The 17,108-nt window shown below is 38.7% G+C and overlaps 1 protein-coding gene across 5 annotated transcripts in view; it reads left to right on the top strand.

The window, feature by feature from the left end:
- ZFPM2 (zinc finger protein, FOG family member 2) overlaps positions 1 to 17,108 on the top strand; it is a 501,246-nt gene that overhangs the window by 466,393 nt on the left and 17,745 nt on the right. For all 5 annotated transcript variants that reach the window (XM_017962214.3, XM_017962215.3, XM_017962213.3 and 2 more), the window contains one exon: positions 9,293 to 9,499. In XM_017962214.3, coding sequence (XP_017817703.1) covers positions 9,293 to 9,499 — 207 coding nt within the window. The remainder of the gene's footprint in view (positions 1 to 9,292; positions 9,500 to 17,108) is intronic.

Here is a 17,108-nt window from a genome sequence, read left to right on the forward strand (position 1 = left end):
ACCATTGTAAGAAGCCATGAATTGCAGATAGCATGGATGAAGTTAAAAGCTTTTATTCTGGATACATTTTGCTTATACAGAACTCTATAGGTATGGTGGAACAATATAATTGAAGCTTTGTCAGCGCTGTAACCTAGCAACAGATAATACTGTTAGGTTACTGAATTGCTCCTGGTTGACAAGTAGGGAGTATTTTTGTGTTTATCATGTTTGCTAATGATGGGATCCTTTCCAAAAGGCTTGTCTTAATCTTAATTAGAGTTTATCAGCAGAGGTCTGCATGACATTGTGCAGAGACTGATTTCATAAATAATAAAAAGTGCAAGTGAAAAATTTGGCAGGGTGGGAAGATATTTAAGGCCACTGCTTCTAGTAAGAGGAGCATGAATTTCCAAAATATAATCGAGTTTGAACTGTGACTTTATTCTTTATTATCAAAACTTGTAGTACACTTCACTGCAGTTTTGACAGCAATTATAAGAAAAATTTATAAGCTTCCTGTTAGAAACCGTATCTGGTTGCACAAGAACCTTGATCATAAACATTACTTAGAACAGCAAATATATGCTTTTTCAAGAATGTCAAGGTCTTAGTAGTTACTCCTTTTCATGGAAACTTGAATAAGTATTTGTCCTTTATTTGTGAAGGGAGTGGTATTGTGAGTATGATGACTGAGGAGAGTGACTATGTTTGCAGCATAAGAGACAGACAAAGAGAGAATCCTAAAATAACCTTTCCATTTGGTGGAAGCAAGGAAGGTATCAGATAGCTGCTTCAGTGCCTGATGTCATTTGATAAAGATTTCATGCCCATGCAGGAGGAATGTGATTTTTTTGCTCTAGTTTGCACAATATGATCTTACAGTTTTGGAAGATGCATTACTATTGATCATTCCTAATAATAAAATACATCACTTCAAAATAATAAAGAATTAAGCATTGTAAAACTAAACATAATCAACAAATTTACCAAGTTCCCCACTGGCTTATTGAGTTGAAAGATGAGGCTAAGTCATTACATCATTGTTTATCCACTTCCTTCACCATTTCACTCATCATTCCTACATTCTTCAAACACTGCAGGAAAAGGGAACATTCAAAGGTAGTTTCGCTGGGCGCGGTGGCTCACGCCTGTAATCCCAGCACTTTGGGAGGCCGAGGTGGGCGGATCACCCGAGGTCAGGAGTTTGAGACCAGCCTGGCCAACATGGTGAAACCCCCGTCTCTACTAAGAATACAAAAGATTAGCCCAGCCTGATGGTGGGTGCCTGTAATCCCAGCAGGGAGGCAGGAGAGTCGCTTGAACCTGAGAGGCGGAGGTTGTAGTGAGCCGAGATCGTGCCATTGCACTCTAGCCTGGGCAGCAAGAGCAAAACTCCCTCTCAAATAAATTAATAAATAAATAAAAGCTATTTTCAAGTGTAATTTTCTGAGTTTCAAAATGGACATCTTCTCTACTGAATTGTCTGAGCACTCCTGTGAACTATTTGATCATCAAGAGACTTTTTTTGTTCATCAAGCTTAACTCTTTCTACACTATATGAAGTGCAGATAGTTTACTCCTATGGCAGTTATTCTTAACTATGGAAGAAAACCAAGCCCTCCAGAGAGCTTCTAAAAAATACTGAAGCCCAAACTTCAGTCCCAGAGGCTGATTTGATGGCTCTTGGACACGGCCCACAATCAGCGTTGGTTCTAAGTTCCCCTTGTGACTGTTCTGTACAGTCCAGGTCGCCAGTCAGTGCTTGATGGTTAGGTCGAATCTTGATGCCCTTTTTAATGTCCAGCTAAACTTGCAATTTAAACAAGGAATTGGGAAAGTGCTGTGTTTGTATTTTATATTAATAATTGAGCTTAATGTATGTGAAGTGCTTAGAACAGTGCCTGCCACATAGTAAGTGCTTTCTAAGTGTTCGCTATTTTAATGAGGTTAGTCACGTTGCAAGATAACTTGGAGTCAGCCAGGCATGGTGGCTCACACCTGTAATCCCAGCACTTTGGGAGGCTGAAGTGGGAGGATCCCTTGAGCTCAGGAGTTCAATACCAGCCTGGGCAACATGGCAAAACCCCATCTCTACTAAAAATAGAAAAGTTAGCTGGGAGTGGTACCACACGCCTGTGATTCCAGCTACTCGGGATGCTGTAGTGGGGATCTCCTGAGCGGGGAGATGGAGGTTGCCGTGAGCTGAGCCGTGATTGCCACTGCACTCCAGCCTGGGTGACAGAGACCCTATCTTAAAATAAAGTAATAAAGTAACTTGGAGTCACTTCCACATCACACATAAATTTTATTCTCCACATTGTAGCTATGCATTTAAAAACTATCTAGTAACTATGTAACCTGCCTAATACTGCTTCATAAATTCCTTCAGAGAGATAACTGTGCCAATTATTCAAACTTAGTAATGAAGGTAGGAGTGTTACAGAGTGAACACCAGATGGCGCCATGGCTTGGGACACCTAGTTTTTCATATAAAATCTAGAGCCAAACTGCCTTATTCAAATCCCATGTCCCATATTTCCTTCTCATCTTCCAGTTCCCCTCTAGCTGTGTGACTTTGAACAACTTACACTTCCAGCATCATGATCCCACAGTAAAATGAGAATCAATAAAAGCCACCTCACTGCTTTCTTAGGGGAAATCAGTAAGATAATTCATGCAAAGCTTTTTGCACAGTGCAGGTGTGTAGCACATAGTAACCACTTAATAAATCTGTGATTACTACTATTATTGGCACATGACGATGGAAGCATAAAAAGATGCTCACAACTGGATGATGAGAAATATTTAGTCTAAGGCTGTCATTTGAAATGATGTTGGTAATGCGATTTTCCAAGCTCACACAGTAACTAATAACGAAATCAGACCCAAACCAAACTTTCTTACTCACCAATAAAGTGCTCTTTATAGTTCATCTTTGCATTGGGGACAAATACATTTTCCGTGATTTCAGGTGCCACCTGTTCTTCACTATTAGTGTGTAATTCCTTAAAATAAGAACATTTACCCTTGAATTGCAGTGTAAACAAAATAGTAACAGTTTTATCAATGAAGGATACAGTCATCCCTCAGTATCCATTGTGGATTGGTTCCAAGACCTTCCTCAGACACCAAAATCTGAGGATGTTCGAGTACCTGATATAAAACTTTATTGGTTTTTTACTTGTGTTATTCTTCATTATTGTAATTTGGGGTAATATTTTTATCTGAGTTTGATTGAATCCAAGGATGCAGAACTCAATGATATGGAGCATATATTTACATTGCCACATGTCCAACCAATAATTTTACAGAATTCCCTTTGTTTTCATATGAATATAGCATTAATATGGATTAGTGTATTGGAAATGCACTTGGTTGAAATTTGGGGCACATTAAGCATACTGCTTCTTATGAAAGCCACAGAAAACATCTGTTCAGATTCCTTAAATTTCATCTCTGTAGAGAGTCAACAGGAACACTCCACTGGCACTGGAAACACAGGCAGAAACTCACATCAATCAAGTAACCAGGAACTAAATCGTTAAAAAATGTTCAGATCTACACAAGTCTCCCGAGTTCATTCAAATGAGAAGAGTTAATATGGCCAAATAAAGTGAACTCCTTCTTAGCAGCAACTTCATTTCACTAGGTGCTTGACTTTCAAATGGGGTTTGTTAAATAGCTTTGCTAGGAAAGTTGAGAAGGAAGAAGATCTTATGCTTTGTGTTTCTTTATGGTTTTTTTTTTTTCTTTCTTTTTTGGTTTTCCTAAAATCATCTCATATGAAGCCACTTTTTAAAAGTTATATTCTTATTCTTAGTTATGGCTTAAAAATTTTATGCCAATGTTCTAGGTTCACAGAGGATGTTTTGTAGTGAAAAAAAAAGTACCCTCATTTTTTTCTCGATTTTTAAAATTCTGATAAAATACACATAACATAAAATGTAGTATCTTAACCATTTTCAAGTGTATAGTTCAGTGGCATTCACATTGTTGTGCAACTATTACCACCATCCATCTCTAGAGCTCTTTATCTTGCCAAACTGAAATTCTATTTACGCTAAACCTAAATCCTCAACCCCCTATCCCCAGCCCCAGGCAACCACCATTCTACTTTCTGTCTCTATGATTTGGGATACCGTAAGTACTCCATGTAGGTGGAATCATACACTGTTTGTCTTTTCGTGACTGGCTCATTTCACCCAGTACAATGTCCTCAAGCTTCATCCATGTTGTAGCATATGTGAGAATTTCCTTTCAAGGCGGAATCATATTCAGTTGTACGTGTAGATCACATGTTTCTTATCCATTCCTCTGTCAATGGATACTTCCATGGGTGGCTTCCACGTTTTAGCTATTGCAAACAATGCTGCTATGAGCTTGGCTGTTCAAATAGCTCTTTGAGACTCTGCTTTCCTTTCTTTTGAGTATATATCCATAAGTAGAATTGCTAAAATCATAGGTAATTCTAGTCTTAATTTTTGGATAGCTCATCATTTTGTACAATTTTACATTCCCTCCAACAGTGCACAAGGGTTCCAGTTTCTCTACATCCTTAACAACACTTATTTTCTTTTTTATTTTCTTCTGATAATGGTGCTCTCATTTGAAAGTCAAATGTAATATCCTGTGGTTTGTTTTAAACATGAGGTCAAAGGGTACAAGATTTTGTAGCTAAATGTCAACATGACTTAGCATTTTCATGTGCTTGTATAGCTTCTTAATTTACGTAAATACTACTACCCTCTACACAATTGTAAGTTGAAGTAGGCCATATTTATCTCAGCTCTGAAGCATTAAAACAGGAAACTGGTTCTCCTGCCCCTTCAGATCCACAAAGATTGCTAGAAACTATTTCTGTTTCTAACTGGTCCACAATAGTTTGTGATCCACAAACAAATGCAACCGTATTCTTCTTTTCTAAAATGAGTTAGCTGCCTCCAGTGAAGTGTAGACAGATCTGCTCATTGGATTCACAGGTGTGCCTTTTCTTTCTGGTGAGATTTCTTTCCTCTTGGATTTAGCAGGGCAGTAAGAAATGAGAATAATAATAGCCCCAAGCAGATTAAACTAAAACGATAATAGCTAACAATTATATAAACATTTGTTATATGTTATTTATTATATGATTATATGTCAGGTGCTGTTCTTAAGCTTTCACATATATTAGCTCATTTAATCCCCATAATAACATCATGAGTTCAGCACTGTTTATCATCTTTCGCATTTTCAGGAATGAGGAAACTGACAGGTAGAACGCTTAGGTGACAAGTTCTAAGTCACACACATAATAAGTGGCAGAGCCAAGATTTCCACCTAGGCAGTCTGGTTCCATTGCCCAAACATCCCCCAAGAGTGATCACACTCTGAAAGTTTTATTAGCATCAGTAATTGAAGTTACGTTATAATATTTGGGTTATTACTTCCTATGAATGACTCCCTCAAGTTGTATGTTCTAAATTCACCATCTAAAAACTCAGCCAAACAATTATAAAGAAACCCAACCCTTGATTTCTGTGGTGCCATTCTCTTGATTTCCCTCTAACATTTAAATATAAGCTCTTGGTACATTTTAATGATCTCGTCTTCTCTGTGCACATCCTAAATGTTGAGATACCCCAAGTTTCTTTGGTGATCCTCTTTTCACTCCACACTCTCCCTGGGTTACCACATGAATGCAGAGAGCATCCATGGTCAGTTAGAATGTGCAGATCACTTCCAAAACATTTTTTTTTTCTTCAGCCTGTATGTCTTCTCCAAGTTCCATCTTTCTCCTAGATAAATTCACCAGAAGTCTGTCAGGTACCCCAAACTTTGCATTTTCAAAACAGAATTCATTATTTCCATGCATGCACATATACGCATATACACACAACACACACACATGCACGCTTGGACTCTGCAGTTGGACAGACAAAAGTGTAAGTCACAATTCTGCCACTGAGCCTGTGTATGGCTTTGGGAAACTTAGTTATCCTCTCTAAGCTTCAGTTTTCTCAAACTGGGGAACTATTACCTACCTCACAGAGTAATTGACAGGATTAAAATAGATGAACTACATAAACCACTTAGCTTATCAGGCCCAAAGAAAGTACTCCTGGCTGGACACCATGGCTCATGCCTGCAATCCCAGCACTTTGGGAGGCCAAGGCAAGAGGATTGTTTAAGCCCAGGAGTTCTAGACCAGTCTGGGCAACATAGTGAGACTCCATCTCTACAAAAAAATATTTTTAAAAATTAGCCAGGCTCCGTGGCTCACACTTGTAATCCCAACACTTTGGGAAGCCAAGGCAGGTGGATTACAAGGTCAGGAGATTGAGACCATCCTGGCTAACATGGTGAAACCCCATCTCTACTAAAAATACAAAAAATTAGCCGGGCGTGGTGGCGGGCGCCTGTAGTCCCAGCTACTTGGGAGGCTGAGGCAGGAGAATGGCGTGAACCAGGGAGGCAGAGCTTGCAGTGAGCCGAGATCGCACCACTGCACTCCAGCCTGGGGGACAGAGGGAGACCCCATCTCAAAAAAAAAAAAAAAAAATTAGCCAAGAGTGATGATCACACCTGTAGTCCCAGCTACTCACTGGGGTGACTTTTCTGTAATTCTAAACCTTCACACATGCTCATTTATAGGGCAATAATGATGTACCTGCCTCGTCCTGCCTACACATGTTTTTGCTGTTTTACCTCTATTTGTTCTTCATGAGCTAATAAAAACATCACCTTGGATAGCTTGCCTAACTTCTCCAAGAAGGGGCAGTTACTCCTCTCACATTCTCTTTAGCATTAGGGGATGACACCCTTAATGTGGTATTGTAATATATTTGCATATATGTGTGTATTCTAATTGTAGAGCTGCATGTGAAGCCATAGCTCCCAGCCTAGCACGCAGCAGAGATTTCAATGAATAGCTGATTAGTGAATGATTTGAAAGATTAAATCCAAAGATAACTTTCTCGTCAAGTCCAACAGTACATTTTCAGTCTAATTTAGCCTTTTAGAATGATACGCTCTGACTAAACCATCAAATGAGATAAAGTGATAAAGATAATAAAATTTGAAACATTATTCGGTACATCTGAAAACACAAATATATATTACAACTGCCGAGTCATTTAATGATGCATACAAATGATTTTTTTGTTCACTTTTATTTGAAGTTAGTATTTTTGAATTCAATTTTACTTAATTTATTAAATCTTTTGGTTCAAAATTTGAGAATAAATACTCTTGAGTCGTCCTACCCTATAGCTTACCACAGTGATAAAGATTATTTGTGGCTGGGCATCTTCTCTAAAACCTCAATTTCTCTTGGGCACCTGAGTCCAATTCTTTCCTTACTTTTGTGAAAGGTACACATAGCTGGACTTAACCAATAATGTAAAGTTAATGACTGAAGTCTAGTGACTCTGAAAGACCATATGAACTAAGCCTGAGTTGTGGTTTCTTGCTGTGTCTCCCCTATCTCTTCATTACACAGCCTCAATAAACTGTAGTTCAGTGGAAAGATAAGGTGCAAATGATTAAATGATTACCTTGTCTACAGTTGCAAGTAGTTTGGATCTGAATGCCCATAAGGGAAGGAAGACATAAAAGCTAATCGCAGAAGCCTTCTATGGGGAAGAACAGCAGAAATACCACCACTCACACTTTCATCGCTCCTCTGATTTTGACATGATACGGTTTAGCTTCTATTATTTGAAAAGAAGTAAATCAAAGCAAAATAAATCTGTTTTATTCAACTGTGGTAAACTTGTATGCTTTCAGATACATCTTGAAAAGTTGCTCTTTCTAGCATTTAGTATATTTGTTTCATATTTTGAAATCTCTGGCATAAATTTGGGGTCTGTAGTCTTAGCTTTATTTTTTAACAGTATATTTGTTTTGTTACTTTGAAACTTTCTACAAATTTCCAATCGTAGTCTTAGCTTTATTTTTAAATATATATTTGTTTCTATATTGAAATCTCGCTAAATTTGGGGTCTAGAAATCTTAGCTTTATTTTTAAATAACTATATAATCAGCATTTTATTTTGTTTCCTTACCTTTAAAACTTAATCAGCTGGCTTAATTAATTGCCCAACGTTTCTCTAAAACAATGTTCTGATTCTTCTGGGCAACTCTGCCATATCATATGCTGTTGTTATCTTTTCCACCAGAGTTTTACCACAAGTTGTTTAAAAACCATCAGCTCTAAGGGTAGAAAAAATGAAGTGCAGTTGAAAAGACAGTTATGTTGAAAGATAAACAGAGCAATATGTCTTATCAAAATGGGTACAAGTTTTGGCTGCTTAATGAGTGCAATACACAGCCTTCCAATCTATACACAATGGGAAAAAAAAGAGCTTTATAACATATCAAGTATGCTACATTATTTCAGGCATAACTGTATAGGATACATATCTAGGCCTGAGAGTGTAGATAACAAAATATAAGTGCTTTGCCTGTCTAAACATGTAAAATAAATGAGCATTTGCTATCACATCCCAATACATTAGATGTACTTGCATAGTTAATTTTTCTTTTTAATGCAAAACATGTGATTGTTGAAGTGCAGTGCCAGAGTATATCTTAGTGTTGGAAGAGACATTTCTTTTCATTTAAACAAATCTTTATTTAAATGAGCCTTTTTGAAAAGGATTTTTGGCATATCTTCATTTCAGGAAGTTCAATCAGGGTAAATGGAGACGAAGAAGCTACATTATACATAATATTATATAAGTAAAGATCATTCAGCCAAAAAAAAAGGCAGCAGACATAGCAGAGTATAACTACCTGAATTTCACTTTAATTTTCTAGATTTTAGGAGTTTTTGTTTACTTGTTCTGTAGTTTGGGCACTGGTATTGATATGATGGAAATATTTCATGGGGGGAAGAGAAGGAGAGAGATAAATAACTTCTTACTTTCAGAAAATACAGAAAGAATAACTTCAAATGCTCACAGGAAATAAATTTCAGCAACTGGGTCCTTACCATGCTGGTTTTTAGGTACTATCCCAATGTACTGGTAAGGTTACTGATTCAGGCAAGCCCCAAAGAGCAAACAATTGACAAAAATCTGTACAAATTATGTTTATGCTGTACTTGATTCTTAGTCTCCTCCTACTTCTGGTCACTAAACAGTTCATTTAATGCAAAGAGTACAATTTTCCACACAGGAGGCAAAAGGAGCACAACTGTTGCCTTGATCAAACACTCCACAGTAGGAACCGGTGTGAAAAACATGAGAAGGTGCTGTGGACATCAAGCTAGTGTACAACAGACTCAAGCATCCTATGTCAATATTATCTTTTTCTTTTTTCTTCTTAATAGGGGGTCAGCTTTGGTGTACAACTACGAAGGCCATCTCTGAGGGTGAAGAGCTAATTGCCTTTGTGGTGGATTTTGACTCAAGGCTACAAGCTGCCAGTCAGCTGACTCTCACAGAAGGGATGTACCCTGCACGCCTGCTGGACTCAATTCAGCTGCTTCCTCAGCAAGCTGCCATGGCTTCTATTTTGCCCACAGCTATTGTCAATAGTAAGTGCTCAGTGCTGTGTAGCCCAGCTTTAGAGGTGATGGGAATTTATGGGAGAAAAAAAATGTCTACTGACAAGAAACCAGGAACAGACCTTTTTCCTTCAGTGTTGTGGTTTCATTTTATCTTCGTGTGTGTGTGTGTGTGTGTTTGTGTGTGTGTGTGTGGTCAATTTTCCTGGGAGTATAGAAAGAACCCTTAACTCCAACCATTTCAAGTCAGATTCCTGAATGTCACACACACACACAAAGCTGATATTCTACATGAGTTGAATAATATTCAAGGCTACTTAGGTATGAGAAGGCGAGCACCTTTCATTAATGCTTCTATATTAGAAAAAATTTGGTATTCTTTAAGGGCCATAGACTTAAAAACTTGAAGAAACGGAATACAAAATCAAAGTTTGATTAGATATAGTAACAAAAAGGAAGTGTATCCTGGATAAATCAAGACATGTGCTAATGCAAAAAGGTAAATAAATAAATAAATAAATAAAGAGAAATGCATGATAAGCTTAGAAAACTTTATATGGAGAATTTTTAAATAAGCCCTGGCAAATTTACCTTTGTGATTTTATTTTGTAAAAAAGAAATTGAACTTAGTTTGTATTTTTGTGTCACAGAATGACACTTCATATGACAGAAAATCAGTGGTCTGGGGTCCCAAAATCTGTGTTCTAGACAGATCTGCTTTCATCTAGCTCTATGAGAAAACATGAGTAGCAGATACATCTTAAGAGGAGAATAGATTCTGAAGTTAGTAGGTAAGCAAAAAATTGCATCTACTCAAAAATATACTTTAAAATCTCTGAGACCCTGAATGAGGCAGAAAAGAAATCCAGAGAGGCAATGATGTCTTGATATTAAAATATAAAATATTCAACTGTAATTAGATTCTTGCTGTAATAATCATCCTTTAGATTAAAGAAATTATCAGATGAGTCTGAAATTACTGTGCATTCAATCAATGATATAGTACTTCCATCTAAGCTAGTATTATTGGATTTCCTTAAGGTAAATGTGCCTATTTTCTTTCCTGGATCTTTACTTTGATTCTGATAGTGAGGAACTGGAAATAACATGGGCCCAACCTGAATCTGAGGCAAAAGGATTTTATTGCCAAAGACTCTAGGAGTATCTGATGTTATTGGGAAGCTCCAATGTATTTAATTCTAATTATAGTGGAAAGTGTACTCTATTTGCTTTCTGTAGCAAGACAACTATTTATGTCAAATAATTTAGCATAGATGCAGAGAGCTTTTGCTTTCATTCTGGAATTAGTGAGTTAAATTCATCCTGCTTAAATGGACCCTTTACTAAACTGTGTAGCCTCATGAATAGTGTAAATGAAATTAACTTGGAAGGGAGGGGTTAAATAATAAACAGTAATAGTATATAATTTTTAAATTAAATGTTAATTTAAAATTATACTTGCTACCCTTACTTCCCCTTCACTAGAATTTGATCATTAGTTTTTCTCCTCATCGCCTTTAATGTGATCTCCCTGAGCCATCTCCTTCACTACTGTGGGCTCCACCAACAACCATAAATAACAGTTCACAAATTATAAGTTCAGCCATTTCTGCTGAGTTTCAGGCCTCCATTGCCATTTATCCCATGTTCTTCTGTATTTCTTACAGCAATATCAGATTCCACATGTCTAATGTGAACATGTGCCACTGTTTGCCTGGCTTAGTCCCATTGTACATTTTTATCTGGCATCCCTCTGGATGGTGACCCCTTTCTCTATGAAAGTCCTGAGTTTGCACAATACAAGGTCAGATTTGGTCACCCTATACATGCCCTAGCCTGAAGACATCACCCCTCCATCCTCTGTTCCCTGTGTAGATGAATGAAACCATTCCTGACACAGAAGCTTGGAAGCAAAGCAAAGCCATATTCATCCGTTCTAGAATATAGTCACCAAGCATTGTTCATGACTTCTAGTCAGTTCTACTTCCTCAGCATAATTCTTCCTCTCTGCCACCCTTGCCATGGAGGCATTATGGAAGAGTGATAAAGACCAGATGTATGGTTATCATAATTTAATGAGTCAAAATCATTTGTTTTGTTTAAACTACTTACCAATTCGGCTCAGTCTAGTCCTTTTTGGGTTCATTCATAGGCTAGGCTGAGAATTAGGATGATGATAAATATGATAGATGTTTTGATTATTACTGGAAGGTTTGTTGTTTGGAGGGCTCATGGTAGGGATAGTAGTAGAGCGATCTCCAGGTCGAATAGTAGAAAAGTGATGGCGATCAGGAAAAATTTTATTGAGAATGGGATACGAGCGGGATTTAGGGGATCAAATCCACATTCGTAAGGGTTAGTTTTTTCTGCATAGGAGTTGAGTTGGGGTAATCAGAATATGATAATTATTAGTAGTGAGGTCAAAAGGGTGTTGATTGTTAAGGCTAGTACTAGGTTGATTACTCTTTTTTGAATACTATCAAAGCTGATTGATTGGAAGTCAATTGTACTAGTTATACTAAAAGAGTAGGATCCTCATCAATAGATAGAAATGTAGAGGAATAGTCAGACAACACCTACGAAGTGTCAGTATCAGGCGGCGGCTTCAAAGCCGAAATGGTGGTTTGATGTGAAGTGGTATAATAGTTGGCGAATGAGGCAAATAAGAAGAAATGTAGATCCAATGATGGCATGAAGTCCGTGGAAGCCTGTGGCGACGAAAAATGTTGAACCGTAAATACCGTCGGAGATAGTGAAAGGTGCTTCAAAGTATTCTGAGATTTGTAGTAGGGTGAAGTAGATGCCCAGTAGAATTGTGTTAAGTAAGGCTTGGATTGTTTGTTTTCGGTTATTGTTTATGAGGCTATGGTGGGCTCAGGTGATTGTAATTCCTGATGCGAGTAGTACAGAGGTGTTTAGAAGAGGTACTTCTAGGGGATTTAAAGGGGTAATGCCTGTTGGTGGTCAGTGACCCCCTAAGTGGGGTGTTGGAGCGAGGCTCGAGTGGTAAAACGCTCAGAAGAAGCCGGTGAAGAAGACTTCTGAGATGATGAATAATGTTATTCCATATCGAAGGCTTTTTTGGACAGGAACTGTATGGTGGCCTTGATAAGTGCTCTCTCGTACAATATCGCGTCATCATTGGTATAGGGTTAGTACATTGGTTAGTAGGCCTAGTGTCAGTAGGGTAATGGAGTAAAAGTGAAATCATATAACTAAGCCGGATGTTATTAGGAGAGCTGATAGGGCTCCTGTAAATGGTCAGGGGCTAGGTTTAACTATGTGATAAGCATGGAGTTGGTGGGTCATTAGGTATTGTTGTGTAAGTAAAGGCTGACTAAGAGTGTAAAGACGTAGGCCTGAATTAGAGCGACTGCAATTTCTAGAATGGTTAGTAGTGTTAGGAGTATAGAAGTTAGTAAGGCAGCGGGGAAGCTAATGGTTGATAATACTAGTGCAGCGCTTCCAATCAGATGCATTAGTAGGTGACCAGCTGTGATATTAGCGGTTAGTCGTACAGCTAGGGCTACTGGTTGGATAAGTAGACTAATAGTTTCGATTATTACTAGTATGGGAATGAGTGGTGTGGGTGTACCTTGTGGTAGAAGATGGGCTAGGGAATTTTTGGTTTTAAAGCGAAGGCCCACAATCACTGTGCCTGCTCATAGGGGGATTGCTATAGCCAGGTTTATAGAAAGTTGGGTGGTTGGCATAAATGAGTGGGGTAGGAGTCCTAGGAGGTTGGTTATGGTAATAAAGGTGATTAGGGATATTAGTATAAGAGCTCAGGATTGCCCTTTAGTATTGTGAGTTACTATTATTTGCTTTAGAGTGAGTTGAGTCAGGCTTTGTTGAATAGTGATTAGTTGGTTGTTAATGAGGCGTTTGGAGGTTGGAATTAGCAGTGTAGGAAATAGGATAATGGGAATTGTAGCGGATTGGCTGAGGATTATTGGGGTTGAAAACGGGGTAAATAGATTTTCGTTCATTTTAGTTGTCAGTGATTATTGTGGATTTGTAGGCTACGGTTTTTTTGTAAGGGGGGTTGATAGTAATTTGTGTTTAGCAGTTTTAATTGTATAATAAGATATAGTGTAGGGAGCATCGTCATGATAGTAGTGAATCATGTAGATGTATCTAATTGGGGCATTTCACCGTAGAGGGTATGTTCCTCAATCTTTAACTTAAAAGGTTAATGCTAGGATAGCTGTACAGCGGGTCTGTAAAGTATTTTTAAGGGCTTATGGTGGTGGTGGTGGGGTTATAGGGTAAATACAGGTCCTATTTCAAAGATTTTTAGTGGGATAAGTTCTGCGACGATTGGTATGAAGCTGTGGTTTGCGCCACAGATTTCTGAGCATTGTCCATAGTAGACGCCTGGTCGTGTGGCGGTGAATATAGTTTAGTTTAAGCGTCCAGGCACTGCATCTGTTTTTAGGCCTAGTGTAGGGATAGTTCATGAATGTAAGACGTCTTGGGATGTGATTATTATACGGACGGGGGCTTCAATTGGGAGGACTACTCGATTGTCAACTTCTAGAAGTCGAAGGTCACCTGGGTTTAAGAATAGTGGGGGTAGTATATAAGAGTTAAAGATTAAGCCTCCGTAGTCTGTGTACTCGTAGGTTCAGTATCACTGGTGTCCGATTGATTTAATAGTAAAGGAGGGGTTGTTGATTTTGTCTGTTAGATACAGGATGCGCAGGGATGGAAGGGTGATTAGGACTAAGATAATTGCGGGTAAAATAGTCCAGATGGTCTCTATTTCTTGGGCATCTGTGATGTTGGTGTTGGTAAGTTTTGTTGTGAGTGTTGAGGATAGGGCGTATAAGACTAGAAAGCTAATTAAAGATATAGCTATAAAAGAATGGTCGTGAAAAGTGATTAGTTCTTCTATGACAGGGGATGTGGCGTCTTGTAGGCCTAGCTGAACTGGGTGAGCCATATAAGGTACATAGGGCTTGACCTACAATTTAGCTTTGACAAAGCTATGAAATAATTTTTCTAATACCTTATTGAAAAAGTTATAGGGGCTATAAGATTGGCTTGAAACCAGTTTTAGGGGGTTCGACTCTCTCCTTTTTCGTTTAGTTTAATATAGGTTGGTTCTTCAAATGTGTGGTGGGGTGGAGGACAGCCATTTAATCACTCTAGGCTAGTAGAGGGTTGTTCGATTAGTAGTACTTTGCGTTTTGAGGCAAAGGCTTCTCAAATTATATAAATTATTAAGATTACTGCTACTAGTGAGATAAAGGAGCCTATAGATGATAGGGTGTTTCATGTGGTGTAGGCATCGGGGTAATCAGAGTAGTGTCGGGGTATCCTGGATAGGCCAAGGAAGTGTTGTGGAAAAAAGGTTAAATTTACACCTACAAATATAATAATAAAATGGGCTTTGGCATAAGTCTGGTCTAATGTGTAGCCTGAAAATAGAGGGAATCAATGAATAAAGCCTCCTATAATGGCGAAGACAGCTCCTATTGATAAAACATAGTGAAAGTGGGCGACAACGTAGTATGTATTGTGTAATACGATATCTAGAGATGAGTTTGCTAAGATAATGCCGGTTAGGCCTCCTACGGTAAATAGAAAAATAAAGCCTAGGGCTCAAAGTATTGCGGGGGATCATTTAATATTGCCCCCGTGGAGTGTGGCAAGTCAGCTGAAAACTTTAACACCAGTAGGGATTGCAATAATTATAGTGGCAGAAGTGAAATAGGCCCATGTATCTACATCTATACCAACTGTAAACATGTGATGAGCTCATACAATAAAACCTAGAAATCCAATTGATATCATAGCCCAGACTATACCCATGTACCCAAATGGCTCTTTTTTCCCAGAGTAGTGAGTTACAATATGGGAAATTATCCCAAATCCAGGAAGAATAAGGATATAGACTTCGGGATGGCCGAAGAATCAAAATAAGTGTTGGTATAGGATAGGCTCTCTTCCTCCAGCAGGATCAAAGAAAGTAGTGTTGAGGTTGCGATCTGTTAGTAGCATAGTGATGCCGGCGGCTAAGACTGGCAGAGAGAGGAGTAGGAGGATTGCTGTGATTAAGATTGATCAGACAAACAAGGGAGTTTGATACTGGGATATTGCTGGAGGTTTTATGTTAATGATGGTGGTGATGAAGTTGATGGCTCCTAAGATAGAGGAAATGCCTGCTAGGTGAAGAGAGAAGATGATTAAGTCCACAGAGGCCCCTGGATGAGAGAAGTTTCCTGCCAAAGGAGGATATACTGTTCAACCTGTTCCGGCACCAGCTTCTACTATGGCTGATGCCATTAGTAGTAGGAAAGAGGGGGGAAGGAGTCAGAAGCTTATATTGTTTAGACGGGGGAATGCCATATCAGGAGCGCCAATTATTAGGGGCACTAGTCAGTTCCCGAAGCCTCCGATTATAATGGGTATGACTATGAAGAAGATTATAATGAACACATGAGCTGTTACAATAACGTTGTAGATATGGTCATTGCCTAGCAGATTGCTGGGTTGACCTAGTTCAGCTCGAATGAGAAGGCTCAGAGCCATACCTATGACTCCAGCTCATGCACCAAATAGCAGGTATAGGGTCCCAATGTCTTTATGGTTTGTTGAGAATAGTCAACGATTGATGAGCATAGGTAGGAATAGAAAGGAGGGAAGGTAAAATGGCTGAGTAGGCATTAGGCTGTGAACCTAAAGACAGAGGTCTAACCCTCTTTTTACCAGCCCTGAGGTGATTTTCACATTGGATTGCAAGTTCAAAGGAGCAGTTTTAAAAGTTTCTGCCGGGGCTTCTCCCGCCTTTTTTCCCTGCGGCGGGAGAAGTGGATCAAAGCCAGTGGATTAGGGTATTGAGCTGTTAACCAAATTTTTGTGGGTTCGAGTCCCATTGATCTAGTGAGGGCTTAGCTTAATTAAAGGAATTGATTTGCGTTCAATGGATGCAGAGCAGGCATTTGCAGTCCTTATGTATTTCAGAAATTAAGTAATTTTACTTGCTAAGGGCTTTGAAGGTCCTTGGTCTTGCTTAACCTAAATTTCTAGTGGATAGCCAAAATTAGGGGGGAGGTTGGTAGTAAAAGGGTAGAGGCAATGATGAGTGGGGGAATAAGGAGTGTAGGTTGTGTGTTTTCGAATTGCCATATTATTTTAGTGTTGTTGGATGTAGGAAATAGTGTTAGGGAGATAGTGTAGATTAGGCGTATGTAGAAGTATAGGTTGAGTAGGGTTATGATAATTATGATGGAGGGGATGACAAAGTTATTGTTTATTGTGAGTTCTTGAATGGTGATTCATTTAGGTAGGAAGCCGGTTAGAGGGGGTAAGCCCCCTAGGGATAGGAGGGTGGATGCTCTTAGTGGTGCTAGACAGGTTGATTTGTTTCAGGTGTGAGATAGCATGAGCGTTGTGGTGTTTGAGTTTAGGTTGAGGGTTAAGAATATGGTGGTTGTTAGGGTGATGTATATAGTTAAGTAGAGAATTGTGATAGGTGGGTTATATGTTAGTGTTATTGTTATTCAGCCCATGTGAGTGATTGAAGAGTATCCTAGAATCTTGCGTAATTGTGGTTGGTTGAGGCCTCCTCAACTGCCTACTATAATAGATAGGGTTGAGAGGGTTAGGAGAATGCAGGTGTTGATCGATGGGT

This window comes from Papio anubis, chromosome 8, assembly GCF_008728515.1.
Source record: "Papio anubis isolate 15944 chromosome 8, Panubis1.0, whole genome shotgun sequence".
NCBI lineage: Eukaryota > Metazoa > Chordata > Mammalia > Primates > Cercopithecidae > Papio > Papio anubis.